The sequence below is a fragment of the Taeniopygia guttata genome, chromosome 19 (genome assembly GCF_048771995.1).
Source record: "Taeniopygia guttata chromosome 19, bTaeGut7.mat, whole genome shotgun sequence".
In the NCBI taxonomy this organism is placed as follows: Eukaryota; Metazoa; Chordata; class Aves; order Passeriformes; family Estrildidae; genus Taeniopygia; species Taeniopygia guttata.
Window position 1 is genome coordinate 9,708,005 of NC_133044.1, and position 25,919 is coordinate 9,733,923.

Genomic DNA, 25,919 nt, shown 5'->3' on the forward strand with positions numbered 1-25,919 from the left:
TGGTGGTTCTTTGATGCCTTTTGCTGCCCCAGCCAGTCCTGGGCAGTGGCTTGGTTAAAATCCAGCACCATGTGGAGCAATCCAGGACATGCCTGGTGGCTGCCTGTGTTTAGGAATGGCCATGAGAGTGCAGAGGATTCTGGGCCTTTAAATACAGAGAGATTTCTGTGATGTGCTCAAGTCCTGGCTGCAGCTTTTATCCCATTTTCAGTGTTGGAGTGGCTTCTGTGAGCCTGGGGGCACAGCTGAGGGTTTAAGTCACAGGAGGCCATTACAAAGAGGTGAGGAGAGTAAAGCAGAATTGTGCAGGATGTAAAGCTTTCTTTTGAGCTCCAGAAAATACCAGTGAAGAAACAAAACTTCATTTTCAGATAGAAGAGTGTTCTGTGAAGAATCTTTCCACACACCCCACTCAAATCCCCACTTTGTCTGCACACACAGAACCTGAACTTGCCTAAAAAACATTTTGGTGTAAAATCTAAGAACAGATAGAAACTCAGTAAGAAACTACAGTACACACTGTAGTATCAACTGTGTAAAAGAACCCAACAACTGAGAAGGATTTCTGCTGTGAATTCATGAGTGGTAGACGCAGGAACTTCAGTGAGCTTAGTGACTTCATTGAATACAGGAAGTTCAGCAGCTGCAGTGCCTGCTGTGGCAGAGTCCTTCAAGACACATGTACAAACTAAAATGAAAAGCTGTCTTCCTTTATTTGAACCATCTAGATTGTTACTTCACCTATTTAGATGCATCTGGATATGCACACACCTTTCTGGCCCTTTCAATGCTGTGATTAGCTCTGATTTTTTATTTTTTTTTAGTGACTTCCTAACCTGTTGTGGAGAAGTCAAACTATCTTACAGCCTTTGGTGAAACTCAAAAACCCTCTGGTATTTTACCACTCACTCAATGCTGTCACTGCCTGTACATGTTGGGGTCCATTTAGGTGCATCCTCAGAATGTGCAGCCAAAATATTTGCTGTCCAAAGGCTTCAGCTGGGTTTGGATGGGGTCAGTGGGTTGGCAGATCCCTCACTGGTTGAAGCTGGGGGTCAGAAGCCAAGTGGAGGGTTTTGTACCCAACTCAAGTCACCTAAAAGCTGATCTTGACCTCTGGGATGTGTTTGGCTGTGTGAATGGTGCTGCTCTTGGAGCTCGTGCTGCAAACAGGGATTAAGACTGGAAAAATAAAGGAGGGAGTAAATCCTTCCAGCCATGGCTGTGGGGAGCAGGAGCCACTACAAAAGGAGGTCATGTCCCACTGCAGAATGGCTGGAGAAAAACAGCACCCCCGTGTTTGTGGCAGGTTCTAGGACAGTTGTGATTGGTTTTTTAACCTCAGGAGTGGTAAATGTCATTTGCTGACTTGCTCTGAAAGGTGATTGCAGGACTGTAAGCATTTTCTGGGGGAAGCATGAGCTGTAGAGGTTTATTAATAGGATGTAAAACAATTATTTGTTTGTGTGCTTTCCCCACTCAGGAATTTTTTCTTTTCTGTTTTCTAAATAACACAAGACATCCTTGGCAGCAGAATCCCCATAGTTGTTAATGTCAGATTGTTATCAGATCTGGCAGTGATTGTTTTCTAATAATAAGTATGTTTTTCCCTTGCTGCCCATGTAAGAGTGACAGTTTGCTGCAACTCAAGGCAAGATGAAAAAGAAATTCAGCATTTGCCACTTACATCCCTGAAAACAAATTATCTACTTAGTGCAGATCCTTTTCTATTATTTATCTCCTTTTAGTTATCTAAGAAATGGCTTTCCAAGAAGCAGATGTGAGGCAGGGTTGGAATTCCTCTGCTTTTTAGCTGTTGCTTAGGTCCTGTTCACATTTGGGCTTGATTGATAACTCCCCTCCACTCCCAAGAGAAAAACTTCTGAAACTCATTTCAGTTCTGGTAATATTGGTAAGATTTGGGTCAGTGATCAGTATCTGCTCTGGGGTAGGAGGCCCATTATGGAAATCCCCTGGGGAGCCAGGTGTTGCTGTTGTTTTGTCCTAGCTGGGATTCATCCGTGGGGCTGCCCAGCAGACCCAGAGGAGCTAAATCCTCCTCCAGGAAGGCGTTGCAGAGGCTCAGAACAGGTTCCTAATCTTCCTCATTTCCCTCTGCTGCTGCACTGGTGGTGTGTCCTCTGCTGGATCACTCGGGCTGAGCTGTCCAAGGAGCTGGAGAAGGGACTCTCCTGGAGTCTGCAGCAGCTTTGGGGATCCCAAACCAGCCCATGGCCCTTTCCCAGCTCCAGCTCATTCACCAGGCAGAGCTTTCTGATGGCTGTGCAGTGCCCGTGTCCCCTGGGAGCCCCCAGGTGCCACCTCCCCTTGAGTGGGGATGAGGATGGGGATGGGATGGGGATGGGGATGGAGCCAGCCTGGTCCCAGGGCAACAGTGACAGCCTGGGGTGTCTGGTGAGAGGAGACCCAGCAGTGCTCAGAGCTCCACTCTTCTGTTATGGCAGCAGCACAGCAGAGGCAGGGGCTGATGCCCAAACATGAGGCCACCTCTTTCAAAAAGGGATTTGTAGCTGAAAGGGCTTTTTTAGCCTGAAAGTGATACTGTGTTAAATATAATCCCCTCTGGACTGTTTCTTCCTGGGGATGATTTTGGGAAGGCGCCGTGGCCCTGTATCAGTGAGCACCCTTGGTGCTGGGGGTATTAACCACCAATGAGAACATTAATGGAGCACAAGCTGCTGTGAGGCTTTTTTTGCCTTATCAGTCTTCATTTTAAGATTACTGGCAAGATCCTCCTGTCTTCTCTATGTGATATTCTTAGCTGGAAGATTAACTGATGTTCAGTTTCTAGAGTGATTTTAGTCTTATTAGTGAGAACATTTGGTAGTGCGTACTTTGTTTTAATTTAGTTGGCTGCATTGGAATTTAAAGTCTAGAAGACAGCGTGTTCTTCTGTTTTTAAAAAAGTGAAATCCATTTAGTAAGAACAGTATTGGTTTTTTTTTTTTTTAGTGTGGGACAGGAGTTGTTTAGCAAAGAGGAGGCTATACATGGTAGCCCAGCCCCAACTCCCAGACTTAATGATGCCTGACTACAAACTCTGTGGGAAAAGACTGGCATCAAGAATCTCTTAAAAGTTAAATTTCAAGAAAATAATAGCACAAGTGGAGAAAGTATGTTTTTCTTACTCTGTTTTAATTTGCTCTGTTTCTTGTGTATCAGATATTGCAACCAATAGTCATTGCACTTATTTGGGTGAAATATTCCTCCCTGAATAACTTTTACTTCAATGAGCTGTTCTGTTGTCATTCTGATATCCAAAATTGGAGCTGTGGAGTGGATACCCAGGATTATTTTGGGAATAGGAAGATTAAAAACTTCCTTCACACTTTCCCCCAAGCCCTTTGACTGTGAGAGTTCTGAGGTCTCAGCATTGTGTTGCTGCTGCAGACAGTGGTGCTCTTCCCTCCGAGTCAGCGTTCAATCCACACTCACTCCACGTGGTGTTGGGGCATCCTTGGAATCTGTACATTGGGTGGGTACTTGAACACTTGGAATGGTAAAGGGTCAGGATGGGACATGGACCTTGTCCTCACACTGTGGTGTGTGAGAGGGGATGTTTCAAAGTCATTTTTCATTTTTTAATGACTGGACTCAATGATATTAGAGGTCTTTTCCAACCTTAGTGATTCTATGATTCTGTGACTCAAAGGTGGTGTGCCAGGAGCTTGGATAAACATGGAGCTGAGCATTTATTATCCTTAAGTATTTACAGGTATTTTTTTCAAAGCTGATGTCTCCTAGCTGCAGCAGCTGGTTCAAATCCAGGTGTGGGTATGGTGCCTCTGCAGTTTCAAACAGGTGAATGAAAAAACCCTGCAGAGATTCAGCTACTGATGGTGGCACTGACACACATTTATACCATCTATTCACAGCTACTTCATTTCTTCCTTTTGTGAGCTGATGGTTGCTTAAGCAGATTAAAGTTCATTCACAATATTATTGCATATGGTTTGGAAGAGTGATTTTTTGCTGTGAAAACCTGTAAAATGCAGAGATAATGTTACCTTGCCAAGTGTGTGGCCCTGGAAGGAGCTGCTGCTTTGGCTGCCTCACGGTTCCATCTCCTGCATCATTAGCAGAGCTCAACAGCAGCTCTTGTCTGCTGTTAGAGAGGCCCTTACCACTACTAAGAGAAGCTGAATTACCATGGAGTGGTAATAAGATGCAGCATTACTGCCTTTCATGATTTTATCTGAAGTCTCATCATCTTTTTTTTTTTTTTGTTATCTGAGATCCTTAAGTAATACCATTATGTGAAAGGCATTCCCTTTCATGAGGCTAAAAACTGCAATGCAAATAAAGAAAGCCCTGAATATACATCCTGTGGTTTTTAAAGCAGGTTCCTAAGAGGGGGCATTGACTTGTGGTAGGTTTTACACTTGAGACTGAAAACACTACAAAGTTTTGTTGAGCTGTAAGAGCAGTGAAGGATCTCCTCGTTGTGACCTTCCAGTGTCTGAAGGGAGCCAACAAGAAAGATGGAGAGAGTTTATTTACAAGGACAAAGGGAAATAGCTTCAAATGGACAGAGAATGGGTTTAGGTTGTATATAGAAATAAATTCTTCCCTCTAAGGATGAAGAGGCCCTGGCACAGGGTGCTCAGAGAAGCTGTGGCTGCCCCTGGATCCTTGGCAGTGCCCAAGGCCAGGCTGGACACTGGGGCTTGGAGCAGCCTGGGATGGTAGAAGGTGTCCCTGCCGTGGCAGGTTGGGATAAGATGGTCTTTGAGGTCCCTTCCAACCCAGCCATCTGGGATTCTGTGATCTCACCCAGGCAGAGATTTACACCTTGTGCATATTTGCCATTCGTTAAGTGAAGTCCTTGTGTCATCCTCTATGTCCTGTCCCTATGTCCATGTCTGGGACTGTGCCTGTGTTGCTGCTGTGGTGAACTGGTTTGTTCATTCTCCCAAGGCCTGGTCACTCCTGGGATCCCTCAGCAGTGTCACCAGGGGCTGACAGGTGGTAGACACTTCATGTACCTGCATGAAAACATTTCCAGCCAGTGATGGAGATCTCAGGGTGCTGCACATGCTCTGACAGGCTTTAGGAGTATTTTCGTGTGCTGTGTGTCAGTGCTTGGTCCTGGAGAGGGAGGGAGGTGGATCTCCCCCAGATCCTGAGCAGGGCAGCAGGATTGCAGGGCTCCCTCCAGGGCTCAGCAGCCCTCCCTCCCTGCTCCCAGCCTGCAGGGACACCCCAAAGGGCAGCCAGGGGCAGGAGCTGCTCATTCCACCCCTTTGTCCTCCCTCCACAGTGAATGGGGGATTATCCATTGCAGCAGCTGGTTTGGGAAGAAAGAATGTTGGGATGAAGTAATCAAATCCTGTCAGGGATTGCACCACGTTGGGAATAAATCTACTGAATAAACATAGTGGAAGATTTTAATAGGACTGTTGTGCAGAACCCCCTGCACTGTCCCCCTCCACACCCGCAGTGATGCTGCCAGAAACAACTGCAGCTGCTCCCACTGGTGTTCAGTGTGATCTCCATCTCTGGGTAAACCTGGACTAACCACACAAATCATTCCCTTGAAGGTTTTGGTTGCTTTGGCAGCCGAGTTGGCAGTGTTGAGATAAAAGGGCTGCCTGGAGCACCCTGTGTTATCAGAGCATCCCTGTGAAATGCTTCCACTTGTTTCAGGGAATCTGAGCAGCTCCTTGCCTTTGAACAAGAGCAATTCTTTTTTTTCTTTGTGGTTTCTTTAGATAATTTTGAGCTCCAGAATAACTGCTCCCATCCAATGTCTCCTGGGCAAAGGTGGTTATAAAATTGTGGTGGAGCACATTGGCTTGTAGCTGTTGGAAAGATTTGGCTGTATGGATCTGATCTGGGATGCAGCAAGATCCCAGAGAATGCTGCTGTTCTTCATCAGGAGTCTGTGGGCAGGGAGATGGCAAACTCAATTACAAAAGCACAATTATTTGGGTTATTCAAGAAGAAAAAAACCAGCCCTGAGCATCAGGTGAGATGTCCAGGGCGCTGACAGCCCCAGCAGCAGCAGAGTTCTGTGTTGGCACCAGGGAGAGTGAACTATCCATGAACAGCCCCAGCCTCTAAATGCTCTGGGATGATTCAGGGCAGTGACCTGTGGACATCTCGATAGATATTTTAGTTCACTGCACCAAAACTGTCCAAATAGATGTAAATAATTAAAGGCTGAGTAAAATCTCAGAGCCTGGGATAGAAACCAGAGCTGTTCAGAGCAGCTGCTGAAGCTCTGAGGAACAGGCTGTGCTCCTAGGGCTCTATCCCCTAAAAGCAGCTGCAATCAGGGTTTGTGGGTGGCCAGGGGGATGCTCACACCTGGGGAAGGGCATGGTGTGAGAACAGGGCTGGGATTGCCTGGGAGGAAATAGTGAGGACATCAGAGTGACCAAATGAATGTTGGAAATACCTGCTGAAGTAATCCTAGAGGGGATGCCCAGAGCAGCTGTGGCTGCGCCTGGATCCCTGGCAGTGCCCAAGGCCAGGCTGGACAGGGCTTGGAGCAGCCTGGGACAGTGGGAGGTGCCCCTGCCATGGCAGGGGTGGCACTGGATGGGCTTTAATGTCCCTTCCAACCCAACCCACTCTGTAGTTCTTCTCCCCATGAATAGCTCTGTGGCCCAGTTTTGATTTTGCTGTGCTCTGTCTCTGTGGAACACCATAATAACCCTATTTCCAAGCACTTTATTTTTTTTTTCTGAGGGTTTTTTTTTTCTTTGTACAACAAAGATAGGCTTTTGGTCTGTACTTTGCAAAACCGTTTAATGTTGTTTGGTTTTAATCTGTTGTGTGATTAAAATAGATTAATGTTGTAGTAACATAAAAACCCTCAGGGGGTTTTGTTCTCTTTGTAAATATTCTCTAGGATCTCTTCTGTCTTCTAAACTGTGTGTAGGGAGGGTGTTTAATGGGACCTGGGGAGACAAGAGACACATCTTAAACTTAATATAAGAATTTAATTTTTAATAAGTTTCATTTGGGGTTAGAGTATTCATATTGGAGTGGAAATTAAAGTGTCTAAATGCTTTGTGTGTAAGCTGTTTGAAAATCTTTAAAGAGACATTCAGGGGAAAATCTTCCTTTCCTTTTTTATCTGATCTTAAAAATACAAAATTAGAGAAGCCAGTGCTTGATGTCATGCACTGATATTTAACCTGGTTTTGCAAACATTGCTTTGAGCTGTGTTCAGGTGATGCAGGGAGGGTTTGTGTGCAGGGAGTGACGTGTCCTGCCCTCCTCCAGCAGATCCTGCTGGTCCCTGTGATGCAGGGATGGATCTCTGCAGGGCTGTGCTGGCCACAGGGAGCAGGGCAGGAGTCAAGTCCCTTGCAGTGCTCCTGGCCGTGTGGAGCAGAGGAGAGCTGAAGCAGGCTGGATGTGCCTCTGTAGGTTTTACCAGGGTGCAGCAAAGGGCCTGTGATCTCTCCAGGCTTGTGGGTGACAAGGGTGAAAGATCAGTCACTTCATAAACGTGTTCTGGTCTTTGGCTGGGAGCAACAGCTTTGCTGTTTTATTGAAGCTTAGGGAGGTTTTTACTTTCTGTTTGGTAAGAGCAGCTCTAAAGCTGGCAGCCCAGAGAGGAGGGGGAAGCTGGGCTGCAGGCAGCTCCTGATGTGCTTCAGAGTCACATCTCAGAGGGAACCATCACACTGGGGAGCAGCTGCACGTTTGGTGCCACCTCGCCCGTGGCAGAGGTCACGGTTTGGGTGCTCCATCTCTCCCCTCTGTGGAGCTGCCTCTGGTGGCCATGAGCTGCTGCATGGCCAGCGTGGGTGGATTCACTGCCCTGGGCTCCTGTGGCTGAGTTGATTTCTCTTGCAGATGATAACTTGCACAAGTCCTTCTGGAGTAGGGGATCCCCTCAGCAAATTCCAGCTGCAGCCACCAGCCCTGCTGCAGGCGCGTCCCCAGCCTGGGCATTAGTGTAATACCTCGGCTTTATCTTGGCACTGTGGGCTGCTTTCTGTCTTCATGGGGAGGCATCAGGATGTCCTCAGGCTCTTTGTAAGATTAAGACCTTCCCATGGCATTGTGACAAGGAGGAAATTTAAGGAACAAGAGTGTTTACTTAGAGCTAATCTGGTCCTTGTGAAGGAGGGGGATTAGACCGGTAAATTCTCATGTTGGACAGGTTTGTGCCATGATGGCACCAAGGTAAAAAAACTGTGGACAAGGAACTCCAGCCTGATGGTGTGTGGAGCTGGGAGGAGGAAGGAGACTGATTTGGAGTCAAGGGACGAGATATGAAATGGCCATAGATCTGTTGTGTCCTTAGGGAGGAAGGGAGGGAATGGATGGAGTCCTGTGGGAGAGGAAGGGGCATGTCTGGGCTTTGCTGGAGTCACTTGTGAGTCCCCAGCACTGAGAAGCAGAGTCCTCCCTCACAGGGAGCCACAGGAGAGCTGGAGAGAGACTGGTGCCAAGGGATGGAGGGACAGGACACAGGGAGTGGCTTCCCACTGCCTAAGGGCAGGGATGGATGGGATATTGGGGAGAAATTCCACCCTGTGAGGGTGGGCAGGCCCTGGCACAGGGTGCCCAGAGCAGCTGTGGCTGCCCCTGGATCCCTGGCAGTGCCCAAGGCCAGGCTGGACAGGGCTGGGAGCAGCCTGGGACAGTGGGAGGTGTCCCTGCCATGGCAGGGGTGGCACTGGATGGGCTTTAATGCCCAAACCATTCTGGGATTCTGTGATCTCCTCCTGGACTTATTTCCTGGACCTCCGTGTTTTGTGTCTCCTAAACCCTTCTGTTTATCTCTAAGCTCACTTTGTATCTAGAGTTCGTTCTTCAGGTTTGCTCGAAGAGGAGTAACTTAGAGAAAACTCTTCATGTATTCATCGTGGCAGCACCTCACCCCTCCAGAGGCTGTTAAACGTTTTCAACAGTTTCCAGTAAAACAGGAATTTTCTTTCCCCTTCTAGTCAGAAACAAACTTTAGGAAGCTGGAGTGCTGGAGAGCTTTCCACACAAATGTCAGGCTTGGCATCTCCCGGGAGCAGGAGGGGTTGGATCCCTCCAGATGTGGAGGGTGAGGAGCACCCTCTGCAGCCTCCCAACCTACAGCCAGAACCATTTGCTTGTGCTGCCCTCCTTCCTTCCCCCAAAATCAATTTGACAGACTTGTCTTGATGATTATTACAATAGATCCTCCCCACAGGGCCAATGGCCAGGGCTGTGTATGTGTGTACTTGTGCACAAGAGTGCAAGTATGTGCACACACATGTGGGATATGTACATCTCATACTGGGTTGATCTGTTGAATGGAGCCCAATAGTTTCTTAAGTACTAAGGGGCCCACGTGATTTTCTGTGTATTTTCTGTGTATTTATATTGATTTTTGTGTATTTATATTGATTTTCTGTGTATTTATATTGATTTTCTCTGTATTTGCTCTGTTGCACTGGAGATCAGTACAGTTTCAGCCTTCTGCATGTTGTGTAAGGGTTATATATGATTTTATGTATCAGTGGTTGTCAGGGCCCCATGGAAAACCAGGTACATGAGCTCAAAACATGATTATTGAATGCTCATGGCTGTCAGCTTCACAGGAAAGGGAAGAAACCCAGTGAAATACTTCTCAAACATCTCAAACACAACAGGGAGTAGTGCAAGGAAATAAATTATTATATCTTACATTTACTTACTCAAATGCTTTCTTTGAACCACAGTGAGGAGTTCTGGCATTCTGCCAGGCTTGAATTTGACCCTTTTTTTTTAATCCTTATTATTATTCTCATGAAATGAATACAGATAGGCCTTAAGCAAGAGCTGATTCTTGTTTTACATCGCCCCTGCCCTGGAAAGCTCATAATCTAAATCCTGGAAGAAGAAATAGGGCCAAGCACTGACCTAACTGCATCTTGAGGGAGCTGGAGCAGAACTTTAATCTTCTAGTCTACTGCGCTGTCCCTGAATCATGGTGATTTTCCATAGTTCACAACATTTTCTCTCTATATTTGAAGATGCTGCAAGATGAGTTTGCCCAACACATCCTCAAGGGTTATTGCTAAAAGCTCCTCGTAGCCTTGCAAGAAGGATGTGCTTGGGCATATCTATTACCTATTAAACCTGGTGAAATAATGCAGCTTTCCCATGTCATAACAAATCACACCCGTGCCAAAATAGCTGCAAACATTCTCTAAGACTTAATGAGCTCTTGCTGGTTCACAGTGGTCCAAACAAGTTGTTATTGTGGCTGTAAGAGAGTGAAGGATTATATTATCAAAGCAGTCTCATAAAAAGACAAGATGGGTGTCAGGGAAGCCAGTCCCACACTGCACGGGGGTGTGTGGGGCACACAAAGGCACTTTTTCCCCATGGTAATGCAGTTTATAGATGTGTAATCTTCTGTAATTCTGGTATGATTAAATAGGAGGTGTATTTCTTCCTGAAGTTCCTACAAGCTGTAAGGACAAAATAGAGAGAGGGAAATATTTCATACTTCCATTATGCATAAAGCAGCCCTTGATCTCAAAATGAAGCAAAAGAGGGAATTTGGGGAGCTGAAGTTCACTCTGACTTTCAAGAGATTCTCTCAAAGAAGCTTCCACACACCATCATAAAAATGTCAGTGTGAAATATCCGAGCAAGAGCAAATTGAACAATCTGGTGATTCTAGTGCCTTCATCTGGAGTCTCATGCCTGCAAGGGTGTGCAAAAGTCAATAACTGGAATTGGAGGTTATTGATTATTTCACTGGGTTGCTGTTGAAAAATCATGTGTGCTTGATTTGGTCTTCAAGCACCCGGTAAATGCTTGGGTTTAGTTTTACCTCCCTTTGTGAAAAGAATTGAAAATACTATAAAACTGAAAGTGTCTGGAGGTTTTTTTACCAAGTTTGAAGTATTTTTCTTAAACTGAAATAAATTTTATTTGTCAAGGTTCCCCTCACTCTTAAGATGGAGCTTTCATGCCACAGGTGGGGGCTATTCATAATTTATAAGGAGTTGAACTTTCTGTTGGACACTGCCATCTGCAGCCCCATGGATTTGAGGATGTTTGGATTAGATGTCTCCTTCTGCCTCTGCTTCTTGGAAACCCAAACTGTTACAGAAATGACCTTTTTTCTTTTTCTTTTAAGCTGAAAGAGAGTAGGTTTAGGTGGGATATTGGGCAGGAATTGTTCCCTGTGAGGGCAGGCAGGCCCTGGCACAGGTGCCCAGAGCTGCTGTGGCTGCCCCTGGATCCCTGGCAGTGCCCAAGGCCAGGCTGGACAGGGCTGGGAGCAGCAGTGGGAGGTGTCTCTGATCATGGAAGGGGATGGAATGGCTTTAAGGCCCCTTCCAGCCCAAACCATTCCATGGTTCTGTGACCCAGAGTGCTGTAGCCTTGAGCTGAGCACTGGGAGAGGAGTCAGGCTGTCCCTGGTGTCAGAACCCAAAATGTCCCTCAGACATTTTTAGAGGTTCCAGGCCTTGGTCAGAAGCATTTTAGACCCTGGCAAGCAGCTGAAAACAGCTGTGATCTTGAGTTTGAACCATGGAATGAGTTACCAACTTTGAAGGTGGAACAAGCGGTCACAGAGGGTTAGATGGTATAGTAAAAGTAGTCACAAATTAGAGGGGAAAAATTTTTAGTATTGTACAGGGGGGTTTTAACACCTGTACAGGGGGGTTTTACTTTGTACAGGGGGGTCAGGAGTTCTAAGATGGAGGAAAGTGGGCCTGATCCTGTTCTTCTTCCTCCTTCTTTTCTTTACCTCCATGTTCTTGGTGATGTTGGCACTCACAGATTGGTTTAGAGTAGAAAAGCACATTGTAACATAGACAGTAGGTATTGGGGAAAATCTATAAACATATAATACGTAATATATCATATAAAAGATAGCAGCAGCCTTGGGCGGGGGGAGAGACGACGGAGACACAGGACAGTGAGGGTGTCAGGAGTGTGTGTGTCTCTGCCTGGGCCGCAGACCAAAGCAGCCGCAGCGGGCGAGGACAATCTTTTAGATAGCTAGCAATAAACTGCCTTGAGACCAAACCACAAGAGGCTGCGGAGTTTTTCTTTGGAAGCACGGGTTGGAGGAGAGACTTTACCACCACACGAGAGCCCTGAATCAATCCCGGGGTTCTCACACCTGGGAGTGTGGGGGACAGAAGCAGCTCCCTTTGCTCCCGCTGTGCAAACCCTCTCTGTGCCCTGATGAGCCTGGGAGCTCAGCACAAGCTGTAATGCTCCCGTGGAGGTCTTGGAGAGGATCAGCAGAGAGGGGAAAAATAAAATGAAATGTGAGTTGTTCAGCTGTCGAGGTGAAAATGAAAGTTAAGCAATAAAACCTCCTTTCTCCACAGGTCACTGTGCTGGGTGGGAGAGGTTGGGATATTGCATTCCAGGCCGACTCTGCAGAGCAAGAGCCAGAGGAGGGGCTGTGGAATGGCCGGGAGATTTTCTTCTCTCTCCACACCAGTCATCCAGACACAGCAGGAATTCCTGGTGTGCAGTTTTGCAGCGTTTGGGCTGCTCATTCCTTGCTGGAAAGGCTGAGGGAGCCGGGGCTGCTCAGGCTGGAGAGGAGCCCCAGCTGAGAGGGGCCCTCAGGCCGGGCTGTCCCTGTGTGCAGGGAGGGCAGAGCAGGGCCCAGGCTCTGCTCCGGGGCCCAGCAGCGGCACCAGAGCCACGGGCAGGGCTGAGCCCAGGAGCTGCCCCTGCCCAGGAGGCACAACTTCTGCCCTGGGCAGTGCCAGCCCTGAACAGGCTGCCCAGGGAGGGGCTGGAGTCTCCCTCAGCGGGGATCCTGCAGAGCCTCTGCACACAATGCTGTGCCCTGGGCTCGGCCATGGCCCTGCCTTGTTGGAATCTGTGCTATTGATGATTTTGAGATTGTAAAAAGTCATTGCCTTTTTGCTTCGTTGCTAAAGAAGAAGTTATAATTCGTCTGTGCTGGTTTTTAAGGTTGTTTATTTTTGCTTATCTCTAACATGTTCTGCTGCCCTGCCGCAGGTTTGTTTTGCAGGGCAGCGTGTGGGGCTCTGCCCCTTAGTGGGATGTTATAAATATTATATATTAGAAACTATGTGTGCTATATTTACAATGATGTGGTAATATTTATCATCTATGTTGAACAGTGTGTCTCTAGTCTAAACTAATAGAAAAATACTAACACTACAGTGAAACATGGAGGGCATGAAGAAGGAGAAAAAGGACAAGACACACTTAATTTCTTTTATTTTGTCCCTTTAGAACCTTTAATTTAGAATTTTAAAATTTTACTTTTGCACCCATTCCACACTTAATTATTACTTATATCAAACACTCAGAGCTTGTAATTCATCCTGTAAGATTGAAAACTCTTTTCCATGGACAGAGATCACAGACAGTGTCTCTGGGGGCTCTGTCCAGGGGGGTTCCTGACCCCTGCCAGGGTCCCAGCCCTGCCAGGGCAGCCAGAGGGAACCCCTGGATTCCCACACTGCCTCAGCAGGGAGGTGGCACCAGGGACCTCTGGGCTCCCTCCCAGCCTGGCCCAGCCTGGGGTTCAGGCACAGAGCTGGCACAAATCCTGGCCTGGGGAGAATGGGCAGCACCATCCCCAGCTGCAGGACACTCGGTGCCCCAGTCTGGCTGCAGCACCAGCCAGCAGGGAGGTCTGTTGGCACCTTTGGTGCCCTGACTGGAAGATCCCGAGCAGGTCCCTCCCCAGCCCGGCAGTGCCACTGAGCTGGTGCCTCTGAGCTTGGGGGTCTGTGTCACATGAATCCCCAAATCAAACCATCAGCTGCTGCCTAATCAGGAGGTGACTCCCTTGACATCCAGTTAGATATTGAGGGAGGCTCTGACACTGAGCCTTGGTGGTTTAGGACCTGCAGTGGGTGCTGCTGTGCAGGGTGAGGGGCAGGAGCAGCTTTCCAGGCATTTCTTCCAGCAGCAGCACTGCTGGGAGCAAGCTTTGCCAGGTTAGGCAAAGAGTGCTTTTAGAAAAAGGGAAATGAAGAGGGAAGAGGTTACTTTGAATTCCAACTGTTTCTTCAGAGCAGCTTATAAAACAGCCTCATGGCAGGGAAGGGCAGGGCCAAGGGCTGGGGCCTCAAGCACTGGTCCACAGCACCACTGTTCAACAGTTTTTTAATTTCTCATGTAAAAGAAATTTTATGAAGTTAACATGAAATATTCTGGCAAATTTGTAGTGTGGGATTAAGGAAATGGGTTCTCATCTCTTTGCCTCACACATTCCAAGGAAGGTTCGGGTTGGATATTAGGAAAAAATTTCTTCACTGAAAGAGTGTTTTAACACTGGCAGAGGCTGCCCAGGGCAGTGGTGGAGTCCCCCTCCATGGAAGGGTTCAGAAAACAAGAGGATGCAGCACTTTGTGGTGTGGTTTAGTGTGCATGGGGGTCAAAGGCTGGACTTGATGATCTCTGGAGGCCTTTTCCAACTTTAATGGTTCAGTGGTTCTATAAAAGGAAGAAAAGGAATTTGTAAGTTGGGTTGTAGAGCTCCCTGGTGGAAGGTTATGTTAAAGTCGAGAGCTTAGGAGGGTTCAGAGGATTATTAGATGTTTACAGAAATAATAAAAAAGTTATCACAGTTCTGCCAGGTGGGTTATCAGTTTGCCAGAGGAAAAAGCCCTCAGATGAACCAGCCTCATGCTGGGAGGGCTTGGAGAGGTTTCCTTGTGCGTGGGTTGTGGCTGAGTGAGAGGCTCCCATTGTCCCACTGCATCTGCAGCTGGCAGGAGTGAGGAGCAAATCCCAGATGGAATGGACCACTGATGTTCTGCACCACTTGTGAGCCCTGATTCCTGATTTCTGCTAAAATGTGGTGGGTTTTGCTGTACTGACACTCACAGGTGCCTTCTGCAGAGAGAACAGGAATGTGAGACACTGCTGGTGAGTGGTACAAATTGTTTATAAAGAGCCTTTGCTCTCAGTGCTGGGAAGCAGCTGCTGCCAGCAAGGGGCTGACAGGGTGAGCACCCCAATTCCTTCCCAGTGCTGAGGTTGCAGTGGGGTCTCGGGGCTGGGCAGGGGTGAGCCACACACCCCAAATATCCCAAGTGACAGCTGAGCAAACTTCAGAGCTCACAGCTGAGGGTGATGATATTGGCTCTGAGGATTAGCACAGCAGGTAGCCGTGCTGGCACAGGGCAGGGTTTGGGCTGAGGGATAAGTACACATTCTTTTATTATTGCAGCTAATGGGAATCTGCCAGGCTTTGAGGCACAGAAAGGCTCACTGGCCACCTGTGAGCTAATCACAAAGATTTGCCTCATTCTGTATTTCAGCTCACTTGGAGCCCATAATCTAATTTCCAAACAGAGATGAGAAGAGCGAACAATTCATTTTCTGCTTTACATGGCTGTGCTGGTAAACTTTTAATCCTTTTAGAATTACAGTTCCCTGTCACATGGAAGCAAAACCACACAGTCCTGCTTGCGAGGCTGGAGGCTTTGGATTCACCATTGCTGGATAATAATTAGCCTCAGCAGCAAGGCACAACATGAATCAAAATTAAAGTGAGGAGCACAGGACATTTTTCAAATGCTATTATGAATCATACACAGGTTAATGATTCCAGTTTGGATAGAAAATCCCCACGTTTGGGGCCATCCTCAGCCTCAGACGTTGTACCCCGATGTTGGTGTCCTCTTGCATGTGGGACACTGCTGTGCCAGTCCTGTGTCCTGCCAGCTCATTAACCACATCCCAGGGACAGCGTGGGGCACATCTGACTTTAATCTTCATTGCTCGCCATTCATTGTGGATATCCAGCTCAGGAGTGAGGCTCTGGGCTGAACTGAGCTGGAGGTGCTGTGTTGGCTGTGAGCCCAGTGTTGTGTTTAGGATGTGCTCAGCCTCTCAGACAGCTTCTCCTTCATAACAAAACCACCCTGACCTGCTGCTCTGCTGTGTTCACTATGCACAGGTCAGCTGCTGTGTCCTGAAGGTCAGCACTGCTCCTGGTGATGTGCAAAGACACTTCTGCAGGGTCTTTTTAGTGATCTGTGTGGGCAGGGCACAGATGATCCACAGCTCTGGGGTCAAACACCTCAGTTGGAGCTTCCCTGAAGATGTCTGCCTCAGGAGTGAAGAGTGGCTCACAGAGAACTGTCACACTGATTTTGTACCTTGGCTTGAATTTTGCTTTCAGGTGCCAAGAAATTCAGACAATTTTCAAAGAGCTGGGTGTTACTGGACACGTATAATTAACACATTTAACGTGACAATTTGTTGACTGGGAACAATAAAATCTCATTTCTGCACTTGTTGGTACAACCCAGACCAGGAGAATCCTTCCTGGGCAGTTGGAGCAGAGAGTTGGATAAGCCCTGGAGGGAGTTAAAGGGTGTGCACATCTGGCATGTGGGGATGTGGGTTAGTGGTGGCCTTGACAGTGTTGGACTCAATGATCTTAGACAACTTTCCCAGCCCTAATGACTCCCTAATTCTCTAACATCAACCCTAATTCTCTAACATCAATAGTTTTCTCTGCAGCATTGGAAACTCAAGGAAAATAGTGCCAAGCATGAGAATGGTGTAAAGTGACCGTGATGGGGGAGCTGGGATGTGGAAGCTCAGCAAAGTTTCCTTATAGACACCAATGAGCTGAAATAGTTGTCATTGAAAATTGGAATTCTCATGGTTGTGCTAAGCTTCATCTTAGTGTTAGCAAGTGTTTTTAAGCTCTCTGCTTATATTGGCATCATGCCTTTAAAATCAGAAATTCTTTGGCTGTAAAGAACAAATCCACAAAGGAGCCAGGGCTGTGTGGCCGGTGAGCTGGGGGTGTGACACCTCTGAGAGGGAATAGATGTGTTATTTTGCTGTATAAACATATCACACACATCTTTGTGTTCCTTGGTGTATTAAACTGAGCTGTCAGGTTACATTCGATCAGTGTTCACAGGGTTACACCTTTCAAGCTGCTTTTGAAAGCTGGTTTTGTTCAAGCTCATCCAAGTAATCCTGTCACACACAAGTGGGATGAGCAGATGTCATGGGCATTTCAGGGAATATTGTGGATCTGTAGCCAAGGAAATCAATAAGTAGGAGGGGCGATGGAAAAACTCAAGATATTTTCCACCCCTTGTCCTCCAATGAAGTTAACTCTGTGCTGAAGTGATGTTCCTATTAATAATTGGAGAAAATTATCCAGGGCAGGCCCTGGCACAGGGTGCCCAGAGCAGCTGTGGCTGCCCCTGGATCCCTGGCAGTGCCCAAGGCCAGGCTGGACAGGGCTGGGAGCAGCCTGGGACAGTGGAAGGTGTCCCTGCCCATGGATGGGGTGGTACTGGATGGGCTTTAAGGTCCCTCCCAACCCAAACCATTCTGGGATTCTATAACCCTTGAGATTTAGGTGCATAAAAAAACCTGCTTTTTGCCACTATTCCAGAGAATCCTGGCAGAAACTCCCAGGTGTTTGGGTCTAGGGCAGTTTTGAGCAGAGATCAGGGGCAGAGGTCAGGTGGGATTTGTATCCTGACTCCAAGGTTTGTGCACCAGTTTGGGAAAAGCCTTTTGCTGGTGCTAGAGGGGTGGGAAGCCCAGCCTGGCCTCACAAGAGCTTTCTGTGTTTCTGTGTGTCTGGGTGTGGTTTAGAAGGATTATCATGACAAGATCTAGATGTCTTTGATTAAAAGACAATTGAAACAGGAAGGTGCAACTCGTTGATCACACACCCATTTATGAGTGAAGAATATTCCCCAGTGACTTTGTCATCATCACTTACAGCTGGGAAGTTTTCCAGCCCATTTGGGAGCCCCTTCGGTCATCCCTCAGGACCTGGCTGTGCAATACTTGGGGCTGTGTAGTTAATGATGTCATTTATTGATTCCCAGCTGCATGGGTTAGGAAGTCAAGAGATTTTATTGGAAATAAACCTTTGGCTGTGTGTGTTGAAGCAGGATTGAGTTCTTGCAGGGTCTGTGAGGGTGTTACACCTGTCTGCAGCTCCTTCTTACTAAAGTGCCAGGATTCCTGACAGACAGGTGTTTGGATATTCCCTTCTTTCCTTTCCTCTAGAAAGCTTTATCCCATTCCTTTGTACTAAATCAAGAAGTGGTTTTTTTTTAAAACAATGAAATAAGTGCTGTTGTATACTCCCAGTGTACAGCTATAGGAGTTACGTTTCTGAAGAGTGTTCTCTTTAACAGCTGGATGAAATAAATGGTTTCATGTGCAGCACTGGAGAACTCTGCATTGTCAAATCAAGGCCAGAAGCAGCTCAATGACTGAAGAATTGTCAGCATCTCGTGCAATCCCACTAAGTGCTTCTTTTCATTGATCTGCAACTTCGCTGTTGACAATTAAATCCCTTTCAGTGCAGAGGATAAACATTTTTAACAGGAGGTATCAAAATCTTTTGTCCTGAATGATTTTCTTCTCTGTTTTATAATTAAGTACAAAGTGTGTCAGCAGCCTTGCTGTTCACTAGTGCTAAATACCTGCTCACTGTGGAGTAATTGCTATCAGCAGATGACAGAGCTGCAAGGAGCTGTGCTTTCGAAGGCATGTTCTTCATTTGCATAATCAAATGCTTTGTTCGTGTCCTTGGAAATTAGGATGAAAGATGACTGTGTGCTAAAAATGAGAAATTGTTTTTAGCAAATTATGTGTATCCAGTACAACAGCTGAGCTGCTCTGGGGCCTGTTTGATGCGTGTTGGCTGCTGCACCCACAGCCTCCTCCCTCCTGGCAGGAACAGCTCCTGGCACCTGCCTTCCCCATCAGATACTGCCCTGACCAACGTCTCATCAATATGAAAGGGACAATCAGGGATGCAATCTGATTCATTACTCCAAGCCTTGTAAAGTGCTTGTAAAGAGCTGGTGGTCTGTGGGGTAGACGTGTCCTGCATTCCAGGACTCCAGAGATGTCCCGGGGGTTTGTATGGGTTATGACAGTTTGTACCAACTCCCTGCTTATCCATGGTAAAGCTGGAGAAAATGGGTTTGAAAGATCTGGGGTTTTATCTTGCATTAAGATGTTTGGAGAAAATTTGAGTTAGGCAGATACAGTGTTGTCAAGAGTTTAACTTACCAAAGCAGTGAAAGAAAATTAATACTATTTTTAAATTAAATTATGGGATAAAATATTTCTCTTGTAGGCTGAATGCTCAGTCCCAAAGATAATGCTGCAGAACACTGAAAACTCCTATTAGTTTCCCATTTGTGCAGTAAGGACTTTGAACTTAATCCTAAGCTTTCCTCTCAGGAAAGTGGAAAATTTAGTGCTGGTTCTGAGTTGATCTCTGAAGTTGCCCGAGGCCAGGCATGGATGCAGGCAGGAGGAGGAGTGACAGGACATGGTACAGCCTCATTTCTGGATGGCACTCCAGAGCTGGCTGTCCCACACCTGGGCATGGAGAAGTTGGATGATTTTATGTTTGGGAAGAAAGTTTGGCTGCTGTGAGTTCGACATGGTGTGTCCCTGAGGGGATTTCATTCCCAGGGCCAGGGATGCCCAGGACACTTGGGACTGGCCGGGCTGGGGGTGGCCATGGCACACCCTGTGCTGGCTCTCGGCACCTCCTGTGCTCTTTGGTGCTCCTGAACCCATCTGCACACATCTTGGCCAGGCACAATGAGAGGGCTCTGCACTGATGGTTCTCTGGGAATGTCACATCTGGCAATTCCAACAGGGCCTTTGTGTCGGTGGAGAGCAGCTGGACTGTTCCTGTGGCTGTGATGTTCCCAATGGCCACCCCTGGCCAACCTTTAGGGACCATGCAGATGAGACAAAGGAGCCAGAACACAGAGTTTGGATCAGATTTTAGTGGTTTGCACATTAGAAAGAGAGACAGTGATGGAAAGCTGCATATTGCCTGTATTTATTACAGAAATCCCTGTCTCCAGAGGACACTGTTTGCTGGCTGTCCCAGGTGCAGAGTCTCTCTGGGTCACCTGGTTACCTACAGGTGTCCCCAGGGTGGCCGTGGCTGCTCCTTGGTGTGATGATAGCCACAAATACAGCAGGGCCACGTGGAGGGGATTGGAGTTCTGTGTCTTGAGTTTGTGTGTTTGAGTGAAAAACAGAGGAATTTTAGATTTAAGGCACATCAAAGGGTACAGGAATGGAAGATAGTGAAAGCTGCATTTTCTGTCTGGGAAATGCCAGTGTTCCTCAGACCTCAGCATCAAACTCTGGCTTTATTCCTTTTTCAGTGGAAGACTGGCTGTTGGTGGATGCAGTATCAGCCCAGTGGAAACAAGGGAGCCTGTTTCAGCATGGAAGTTACATCACAGTCACTGCTCTCCTGAGTCCCAGTGCAGGAATTCCAGTTTATCCAAAGCAGAGCGTGGAGACAGACAGCAAATGAAGTTAGCTTGGTGCTTGCTTAGCTGCTGGGTGGAGATGAATTCCTCTGATGATAAACAATCTCAGAAAGTTGGGTTGTCAGTGTCATAGTGACATTAAGGGTTTTTCCCCCCAGAGTTTTTGCACTGAGCCAGTCAGGGTAGGAAAAGAGCAATCTTGTCTGTGTGACCTTGAAGTGCTGTTGATGAGGACTGGAGCTCTCCTCATGAAACCTATGATTGGTGGCATTTATCACTGAGGGGGGATTTCAGCTCCCCAAATAGATGCAGTGGGCTGGAGAATTGGTTCTGATTTATCCATCATGGTTATCAGCAGGCAGGGCTGTGTGTGCTGGGACTCCTGCACAGCTGGGCTGGGGCACAGTGTGGGTGCACTGGTGTCACCTGTGTCCCACGGGCACGGCTAGTGGGAGACTGGGAATAATATTTCTATTACTGCAGGCAGCATCTCCCAAGGGCAGACTCACAGGGATGCACTCAGGGGCTGTGCTGTGGGAGTGTGAGCAGCAGCAGGGAACACCCAGGGGACAGGGGCATTCCCAGCCCTTTTCTCCCAGGGAGGAGGAGCAGATCCCAGCACTGAGCTGTGCTGAATAAATGTGACGCATGAGAGAGGCTAAAGGAAAGGATTTCATGAATGCACTAAGAGCAAGGTGTTCCCTGTAAGTTTGGAAGTATCACCTCTGCAGGATTTCCAGACCACCTGCTAGTAGGGTGACAAGCCTGAGTCCTCAAAGCCATTGTGTGAGAAAACCCAACGAGCCCTAAAACTTGTAACTCCTACAGCCATAAGGACTATGAGCATAGATCCACCTATTCCTGAACAAACTGTTGCTCATTTCTCTCCTCCTGAGGGACCTGCCTTAACACATGTGTGGATCACATTGTAACTTCTGATAATGTTTGATCAAAGAGGATTGATCCAAAGAGTTCATGCAAGTAAAGTTTCCTTTACCTAGAACCTGCAGCTTATAGCAGTGAGATAGACCTTGGGCATATGGCAGAGTAATTGTTTTTATCCCTCCAGAGTCCCACTCTTGTCCTCATAATCATCCAATCCAAGCTGGTGGAGGAGCCTCTTGCCTGTTACAGATATTCCAGGAGTGAATAAAGAAGGTCCTCATAAAATAAGCCCTCTTTCTTGCTTCCCTTTTCTCCTCTTTACCTTCCTTTTGCCACCCTTTGTCCCCTTTTTCCCCACCTCCTGTCTACAGCCGGTGAAAATCCTCTGCTGTACCAGGCTGTTCAGCCTTGCACTGGGCCTGTAAAACACTTAGTGAGCAAGTCCTGGTGTGATTTATTTTTGATCTGTTAATGAAATTAAACCCAAATGATGCCATGTTTGTGACACGTGGCTGCCAGACTGCCTCCAGGGAGGCGATAGTTGGCAAACATGTGCCGAGGCCATGGGCTGGCTGAGTTCACTCCCCATCCTCTGAATTTCACTCCTTTACTTCAGGGTTTGCACAAAGGAGCTGTCTAGAATTTTCTCTGAATGGATATTCTTTCAATATGCTCCTAGTCATTTTACTCCTTAAAATGGCAGAAGGAGGAGTAAAGTTTTCTTGTCTAAGGATTATTTAGAACACAGGACGCTGTTTTAATTCTAAGCTTATCCCAAGACCCTTCAAACCTTGCATGTTTTCTTTGGGCTGTGTTTCTGTAGTTGCTGAAGGCTTAAGTCAGCTGTTCCAAGTTGTTGTGCAATATGGGAACCTAAATGGGTTCCTGATCCCCCACCTGCAAGGAAGCACCTTTCCCAGTCTTGGGTCAGCAGCATTCCTCTGGATTTGTTCCAAGAGGTGCCATGGATCAGATCCACACTGGCAGAAGGTTTGGGGAGCAGTTCCAGCGAGAAATTGCTGTGGAGACCCAGTCAGCAAAACTCCAATGTATGGATGTTAAAATTATAATTATATTCATTATTAATAAAGAGTTGGGAAGTAGAAGTAAGTCACTCCATGATCAGCCAAACCAAAAAAGCAGGACTGCTGCTAATGTTTGTTCTAAAGTTCAGATCTTGTGTCATGGGGAAGGGACTGGAGCACCAGGAGAGGCTGAGGGAGCTGGAAAGGGGCTCAGCCTGGAGAAAAGGAGGCTCAGGGGGGACCTTGTGGCTCTGCACAGCTCCTGCCAGGAGGGGACAGCCGGGGGGTCGGGCTCTGCTCCAGGGAACAGGGACAGGAGGAGAGGGAGCGGCCTCAGGCTGGGCCAGGGGAGGCTCAGGGTGGACATCAGCAGGAATTTCCCCATGGAAAGGGAGCTCAGTCCCTGGCACAGCTGCCCTGGGCAGTGGTGCAGTCACCAACCTTGGAAGTGTTCAAAAAACACGTGGATGTGGTACTTGAGGACATGATTTAGTGGTGAACATGGTGAGGGATTGACCTTTGTGGTCTTAAAGATCTTTTCCAGCGTTAACCATTCTGTGAGAAGCACGGAGCTCGTGTGGTCTTGGCTCCCTCGGTGGGTCAGTTCCCTGCGTTGTTCCCTCAGTGGGGGAGTGATGACGAGTAACAGCGATGGGGAACAGCAGCGCTAAACAGGGTCTGTCTTCTCTGCCACGTGTTTTATTTTGAGGAGAGTTACTGGGACAGGTGGGTTTGATTCAGTTTCACATTCGCCTGGATGGTTCTTGATGGAAACAAAATGGAGCTGCCCGGAGTGCGAGTGGCCCAGCAGTGGCTTTGGGTTGGCCTGTCTGTGCCATGTTTAACCATTTTCTCTCTCTGTTGTTGTTGCAGATAAAGAGGTGGGAGTTGGCGCACTTGCTGACAATGACGACCCTGGTGCTAGGGGCCCAGCTGTCCCCAAAATATCAGGACTAGAAAGGAGCCAAGAGAAGAGCCAGGACAGCAGCAAAGACCCAATACTTGAGCCTGTGGTGCCTAAAGACCCCCGTCCTCAGGTGACGCCGCCGCCGCTGGAGCCGCCGCCCGAGGGCCGCTGCCCCAGCCCCGCGCTCGCCCCGCGCCCGGAGGCTGCGGCCCCAGCGCCCGCCCCGCTGCCGGTGCCCCCGGCCCCCGAGGAGCCCGGCCGCCCTCCCGCCGGCCAGCCCTGTGGTCAGCCCTGTGGCCAGCCCTGTGGTCAGCCCTGCGGTCAGCCCTGCGGTCAGCCCTGCGGCCAGCCCTGTGGTCAGCCCTGCGGTCAGCCCCCGGCCGGCCAGCACCCGCCGCGGCCGCAGTCGCCGCTGCCCCCGGCACACCCGGCCCTGCCCGCCGTGCAGCCCCATCCCCAGAGCCTCTCGCAGCCGCTCTCTGCCTACAACAGCAGCAGCTTGAGCCTCAACAGCTTAAGGTAGGTGCACAGAGAGGGGTTTGGGATGCTGGGCTGAGCCTGGAGGGGAATTGGATAAGGAAGGGACAGCACAACCCATCCCATCCCTGGAAATAAAGGGCACTTCGATTCCTCCCCTGAGATGAGCCAGCATCACTCTCTGTGGCCAGGCGATCCCATAAACTGGGTATTTTAAGTTCATCTGCTTTGGATTTTTTTCCCCGCCATACTTGGGTTTTTGGAAGGAACTTTACACAGTGTAGATCTTGGGAAGAAAAGCCCAGTTCCTGCACTGGGCTGCTCACTGTATGAAGGCTGACAGTTTTCCCCTCCCATCACTGCAAATACCTGTTTTCTCCAAGCACTGCCATGCCCCAGGGAGAGCAGCCCAGGAGCCCTCGATCGAGGTCCAGCTGGTGACAGCCCAGCACCAGCAGTCACACACCAGGCACATCACAGCTCCATGTTTTCCTGCACTGCTGACACCCTGCAGGCTTCAGTGTTTTTCTCTCAACTGGCCATGGTGAGATCAGCCTCACCTTTTCTCTGTGGATAACAAAGATGAGCAGTGAGATTAAACACCATTTGCACAGGAACCCATGATATCCCTCTGAGTCAGGGACCTCAGGTTTCCCCTGCTCTTAAGCTGGGTTGCCATTCTCCAGATCTGAGCTCCCAGCAGGCAGGTGTGACCTTCAAGATCTGGGGAAGTAGCGCTGTGGTTGCTTCATGGTTTGACTAAAGACTGGGAGGTGTTTAAGACCTGGATTTATTTTTAACCACGCTGGTATTGCTTGTCTTTGAAAGTCACTGCACTAGAAGCATGTCGTTGCTTGAAATAAAGACAAGCAGAATTAAGCCTTCCATGAATGTATTTTAAATACTCACTACTAGGAAATGAAACCTGAAAAATTGCAGCTGGTGTAATCACAAATACTTCTTTTGTTGACTCGTCTTATCTCATTTTATTTTGGAGTTGAGAGGGACATTACCTGTACAATAACCTCAAATCTGTTGTTGCCTTCTCAACTTCATTTCACATTTTCTTCAGTCTTTCATCTTAGTAATTCACTTTAAAAAAATTAAATTTTTATTGATGCAGTGATTTTGAGCCTCATTTGCCTGAAAACATGAACTAGGAGCAGTCATGTAGAAAGAACCTGGTAATTAAATCATGAAAGTACAGGGCTGATTACTCCTTTGTGCTGTTGTGGGACAATACCAACCTCTTTCAGCAAGGGAGAGCACGGCTCGGGTGTGTGGGGACCACGGGAAGTGAAAGAAAATGGTAACTGGGATTTGTAACACGAGTTACACCTGTGCTGTTGGGCATGAGGGGCTGCTGAGGTTGTGTTGGTGTGTGTGTGCCGGGGGGGGCTTTTCTCTCTGCTGATGTCTCCTCCTCTCCTCAACAGCAGCAGCAGGAGCAGCACCCCAGCCAAGACCCAGGCGCCTCCCCCGCACATCTCGCACCACCCGTCGGCGTCGCCGTTCCCGCTGTCCCTGGCCAGCCACAGCCCCCTGCACAGCTTCCCGCCCGCCCTGCAGCCCCCCGCACACCCACACCACCCCAATATGTTTGCCCCTCCCACGGCTCTGCCCCCGCCACCCCCGCTGACCTCAGGGACGCTGCAGGTTCCAGGACACCCGGCTGGGAGCACTTACTCAGGTGAGAGCCCCGAGGGATGCTCAGCTCTGGGTTTGTCAGCATAACCTGGGTGCTGGGGAGAGGCTGTACTAACTGCTGAACAGTGACAGCAAAGCCAAACACGCACGCAGGCACAGCCAGGGACTTTCCCTCTGTCCTGGGCTGTGGTTCTCCCAGGTTTGTTTTGTTCAGCCCACGGTGAAAACACAGCTGAGTTCACGAGGTGCCCACATGGAATCTGTGCCCCCCACAGCAAAGGTCTCCATGCAGTTGTGGTCTGTGCCCAGCAGAGTTTCCCTGGCTGCAGGGAGAGTCTGTGCTGGCCGAGCTCACAGCAGTGCTGGGCTCAGGTGTGTTCAGAAGGTTTGGCTTGGAAGGACCTCAAAGCCCATCCAGCGCCACCCCTGCCATGGCAGGGACACCTCCCACCATCCCAGGCTGCTCCCAGCCCTGTCCAGCCTGGCCTTGGGCACTGCCAGGGATCCTGGACAGCCACAGCTGCTCTGGGCACCTGTGCCAGGGCCTGACCAGGGGAAGAAAATGGAGCATTTGTGTAATGGCATTTTGTGTCCATGAGCATCAGGGTGCTCATGTGAGCAGCAGCCCCTTGTTTGCTCACTCCAGCCTGCGTGTTCACCCTCACCTATTTAGAACTGTGTCCATGTCCATAAATGTTCAGAGAAATGTGAAAACAGGCTTGGTGAGAGGGGAAATGGAAACTTCATAATGTCTCA

General features: G+C 48.4%; 1 protein-coding gene across 8 annotated transcripts in view; it reads left to right on the forward strand.

Annotated features, from left to right (window-relative positions):
• AUTS2 (activator of transcription and developmental regulator AUTS2) overlaps positions 1-25,919 on the forward strand; it is a 772,098-nt gene that overhangs the window by 721,116 nt on the left and 25,063 nt on the right. For 7 of the 8 annotated variants that reach the window (XM_072937285.1, XM_072937288.1, XM_072937287.1 and 4 more), the window contains 2 exons: positions 23,006-23,558; positions 24,953-25,206. In XM_072937285.1, coding sequence (XP_072793386.1) covers positions 23,006-23,558; positions 24,953-25,206 — 807 coding nt within the window. The remainder of the gene's footprint in view (positions 1-23,005; positions 23,559-24,952; positions 25,207-25,919) is intronic. The other variant, XM_072937286.1, reaches the window with a different exon arrangement.